The sequence below is a fragment of the Myotis davidii genome, unplaced genomic scaffold, assembly GCF_000327345.1.
Source record: "Myotis davidii unplaced genomic scaffold, ASM32734v1 scaffold135, whole genome shotgun sequence".
Lineage (NCBI taxonomy): Eukaryota > Metazoa > Chordata > Mammalia > Chiroptera > Vespertilionidae > Myotis > Myotis davidii.
Window position 1 is genome coordinate 8271771 of NW_006289813.1, and position 5076 is coordinate 8276846.

The window sequence follows — 5076 nt, forward strand, 5'->3', positions numbered from 1 at the left end:
GCCCTGGCCAGATGGCTGTTGGTTGGAGCACTGTCCCATACACCAAAGATTGTGGGTTCGATTCCTGGTCAGGGCGCAAATAAGAGGCAGGAGATCAATGTTTCTCTTTCTCTCAAATAAATAAAAACATATCCTTGAGCAATGATAAAAAAAAAAAAATCCCTTTCTGCTCTCGTAAGTCATAGCTGCTTTAAAAAAAAAAATTTTACAAACGACAAGTGCTGGCGAGGATGTGGAGAAAAAGGAACCCTCGTGCACTGCTGGTGGGAATGCAGACCTGAGTTGTGCAGGAATCCCTAGACATCACTGCGGGGGCCGAGAACCAGTCTAGATGCTGAGGAGATGCGGGGGCCGAGAACCAGGCTAGATGCAGCCACTGTGAACAGTATGGAGTTTCCTCAAAAAACTAAAAATGGAACTCCCATTTGACCCAGTGGTCCCACTTCTAGGAATATATCCCTTAGAAACTAGAAACACCAATTAGAAAGGATATATGCATCCCTATGTTCATAGCAGCACAATTCACTATAGCTAAGATCTGGAAACAGCCTAAGTGCCCATCAGTAGATGAATGAATTAAAAAATATTAAAATATTTTCCTTAGTGTTGAAAAAAACCCATCATTTAGCCCTGGCTGCTATGCTCAGTGGTCAGAGCATTGGCTTGTGCAGTGAAGGATCTTGGGTTCAATTCCAAATCAAGGAATCTCTCTCTCCCTCTCCCTTCCCCTACTTAATCAATAAAAAAATATTTTTATTGATTTCAGAGAGGAAGGGAGAGGGAAAGAAACATCAATGATGAGAATCACTGATGGGCTGCCTCCTACATGCCCCACATTGGGGACCGAGCCCACAACCTGGGCATGTGCCCCGACCAGGAATCGATCTATGACCTCCTGGTTCATAGGTTGATGCTCAGCCTCTGAGCCATGCCGGCGGGGCCACAGCTGCTTCTTGATGGTTCACTTGTGACAGGTTTTGCTCCCTTTCTCCAAAAGGCGGAGCACCTTTATCTACCCTACACAAGGCTTCAGCCAGCCCTTCTCGCCAGGCAGGGAGCGGCCAGCAGGGCCTGTCCAGCAATGCTCATGGGCCCAGACTTATCCCACTGCCCACTATCTCCAAGTCACACACATTCTTCCCCCAGGACTGCCAACCTGGAAGGTAACCGATTCTCCACATTTGTGTTTTCACAAAAAGGGGACAGAACAGAAAGTTGTGCAGGAATCTCTAGACATCACTGCGGGGGACGAGAACTAGGCTAGATGCTGAGGAGATGGCAGGAAAAATGGACGCGGTCAAACTCTCATGACAAAGGATTTTTACTGAAAAGTCACACAAGAGTGGACACCTAGTAGTGCTGTAAATAATTCTACACAATTACACTCTTTGTGTATCTTATTAAGATCTTTATACTTTGCCAATATAAGCAGGCATCCAGCAAACATATCCACAATAAAGAACATTTTATGGACATAACGCTTCATCGTAACTGTTAAGACAGCTGACCTCCAAGTCTTCCAGCAGAATGACAACAGCAGGTCAACAGCAGGTTCACCCCACACTGCGGCTCTGTGCCCGCTCCAAGTCTTTCTCAGGCACATGAATTAATCACAGAGAAGCTGTACGCAACTCCCTGCCTGTCCAGGACCAGGAGGGTGCTCGACCAGCTCTCTATGTGCTTCTGTATGGCTCCCACCATGATTTGCCTCAGAAATGTGGGGATGTGGGGGGGACAGTGGGAAAGAATATACAGGATCCCCAACAGACTCTGCTTCCCAAAGGGGGACACGGGGCAGAACAGGTGCGCCCACACCCGCCGCAGAGAAGGGCTTCACTGACACCACGAAGTTCAGAGAAAGACCACACCAGCTTTACACCCCCTTTATTTAGGGTTCCCACTATTCAGGTTCACAGGACTATCTACAGAAACACTGGGTCCATGTGCGGCCAACATGATCAGAGACAATTCACCCCCTCCCTGCGCTGCTTCCTGCAGGCCCAAGGGAACATGATAGTCTTTGTCTCACAACAAAAACTCTGTACATGCAAATAAAAACAAAACAAAATAAAAACAAAACAAAGAAAAACAATTAATGACTATCTACAAGGCTAGCTCTTTGTAGAGGCTGCAGGTTCTGGAGACTGAAGAAATTCGTACGGGTCATGTGTCACTTCTGGCTGCTCACCGACACTGAGGCGAGAAGGGCTTCCTGCACGCATGGGAAAGACAAGACATTTCAGCAGATCTGTATGGTCCAGGCTCAAATCTCATGTCTGCTGTTAGCAAAGCCCAGAGCAATGGCTCCTGGGGTGCAGGCCATCCCCTCATCCCGCCCAGGGTACCACCCCCACCACTCCTGGGGAGGAGGCGGAGAGCCACTTGTCACAGACAGGGCTGTAAACACCCTGAAACTAGAGGCTGGCCCTGCCTTCTGCAGGAACAAAGGCTCCTTGGCCAGGAGTCCCTCAGACAAACCCTAGGTCCCCCCAAACCCTTCCCTTACGCCCCCTGGAGTCCACCAGGATGATGGAGTCCTCAGATCTGGAGCCAACCTAGGGCTCTACCTGGAACCTACTTCATGGGCTTTCTTACAAGGTTAATGGGACCAGAAATACTGATCCTTATTCAGACATTTTTCACCAAAACTCTGAAGCTGATTACTTTCCCCCACCAATTATTCTCAGAAAGAATAATTCAATATTCCTACCTGGGAACTAAATCAGTAGCACAGACATTCAAGGAGCCACGAGGCAAATATTTGGTTCCCCTCCTGGCAGGGCTATGATACTCATTAAATACAGGAGCCCTGCCCTGACCAGTGCCTCAATGGTTAGAGCGTCGGCCCATACACCAAAGGGTTTGGGGTTTGATTCCCAGTCAAGGGCACATACCTGGATTGCAGGTTCTATTCCTAGCCAATCAATGAGTCTCTCACATCAACGTACCTCTCTTTCCCCTCCCGCAAACCCCCTTCCCCCGCATCTCTCTAAAAACAAATGGAAAAATATCCTCGGGTGAGAATTACAACAAATAAAAAACATGGGCCCGTCCCTGGCCAAGGAAGGTCATGTGCTCTCCCCAAATAAGGAACCTGGAGGAATAAACTTGTCAACACACTGTTTTACAACTAAACATGGGAACAACAGACAGAAACAAACACTCCAATGTCTAACTGCATGGCTGCAGGGTCTACAGCCATGGCCTCATTCTGCCACGACTAAGGACCTCAATATGCAGCCACCAAGGACTCCTCCTGACACATAGACTGCCAGCATCCTATGGCCAAGGCCACAAATTCGTAACACAAACTGAATTCCACTCAAACACTTCTCCTCAGTGCCCACATGACCAGGGAGGCCTGCTCTCCAAGCTCCAGGGAGCTGGAATCCCGTGAGCCTGGACTCACTGCCCATACCAGCTGCAACCCCCTGGGATTGCTAGCCTTTCCTGACAGTCACCAGCACTCCTGTTCTTCCCCTAGACTGATGAAAGATTCGGGCAGAGGTCAGGCCAGGGGCCGCCTTACCCAGGTGGTGCTGATCCCTGTCAGAGGTGTTAGACAGGGAGCTGAGGTTGGATGATGGCCGGGAGCCCCCACGCTCTGCTTGTGCCTCATGCAGATCCTGTAGGAGCTTTGTCGTCTCGTCCAAGTTCAGATGGCTGTCATCATGGTCCAGCTCCTTCTTCACTTTCCCTGTGCAAACACAGGTTATGAGACATCGATCCAGGTCCACCTATCAAGCACTGAGTGCTGGCACTTCTGGTCTGCAATTGCAGTCTCTCACTCGTCACTATGTACACTCAGGACAATGACCCCTCATAAGTGAAGCCAGATGAGCACAGGCAAGCTTGGAGGACAGGGTGATATAGTTGGAGCAAGTGGAAGGGGTGGGGAATGACGGGAGGGGCAACGTGCCTCACAACCAGGCGCCACACCAGAGGCCTTATGGACAGAGGCCTTGCATTCCTGTCACAAACAGCTAGAAGACAGTATGATGTGTGGGACAGAGGCCTGCAGAGACCAGGATTAGGCACAGGCTACAGGTCACTGAAGGGTCAGGCAGTCAGTGGGCTACGAGCTGGAGAAGACAGGCTGCCTGGAGCTCACAGATTTGGTCAAGCACTGCTCTGCACCCCGCCAGGAAGTTCAACAGCTCACACATGTGTGTGACAATCTGTGTCCCAAGCATGTGGAAGAATGCAGCTTATGGGTGGGACCGTGTTTACCCCACACTGCGGCTCTGTGCCCGCTCTAAGAATTCCTCAAAGCAAAACCCAGATAGGGTCCGACAGCTCCAAGTTTCCCAACAGCCTGTTGGAGCAAGGTCCACCACAGTTTAAAGGTATGTGACCAGAGTCTCTCCAACAAACCACCGGGCAGGTAACGAAGCCCCGACCAGAGAGGAACATTGTGAAGAGATGCAGAAATGAGCATATAGGGTGTTAAAATGACAACTGAATACACACTCCATGTGTTAAAGGCAGAGAAACCAGGACCATGAGGTGAGAAAGAGACGACGACACTGAGAAGCAGAATGGAGCTAGCCGGGAAGGGAAACCACAGGAAGGACAACAGCAGGTCAACAGAGCAGAAGGGATGACCAGTGCCCTTGAGGATGCAGCATGGGACAGCCCAAAACAGAGACTCAACAACGAATGGGCAGAATCAGAGTATAGCTAAACTTCCCATATTTGATAAAACCTCTAAACCTGCGGTTCTCAACCTGTAGGTTGTGACCCCTTCGGGGGTCGAACGACCCTTTCACAGGGGTCATCTAAGACCATCGGAAAACACATATATAATTACGTATTGTTTTTGTGATTAATCACTATGCTTTAATTATGTTCAATTTGTAACAATGAAATTGGGGGTCACCACAACATGAGGAACTGTGTTAAAGGGTCGCATTAGGAAGATTGAGAACCACTGTAAACCCTCAGGATCAAGCACCTGAACATAACCTAGGAAGACTAAACCTAAAGAAAAAAACACATTACGACCAAACTACTGACAACCAGAAATAAGGAGAAAATCTTAAGATGCAGCCAGAGGAAAACAGGATGGCTGGTGTA

At 49.1% G+C, this 5076-nt stretch overlaps 1 protein-coding gene across 1 annotated transcript in view; it reads right to left on the reverse strand.

Moving 5' to 3' along the window:
- Nucleotides 1-1867: 1867 nt before the first annotated feature.
- BRD9 (bromodomain containing 9) overlaps nucleotides 1868-5076 on the reverse strand; it is a 23938-nt gene continuing 20729 nt past the window's right edge. Inside the window, exons 15-16 of the mRNA XM_015563114.1 lie at nucleotides 3530-3697; nucleotides 1868-2212 (exon numbers count right to left, since the gene is read on the reverse strand). Of these exons, the coding sequence (XP_015418600.1) occupies nucleotides 2112-2212; nucleotides 3530-3697 (269 nt within the window). The 3' untranslated portion in view covers nucleotides 1868-2111. The remainder of the gene's footprint in view (nucleotides 2213-3529; nucleotides 3698-5076) is intronic.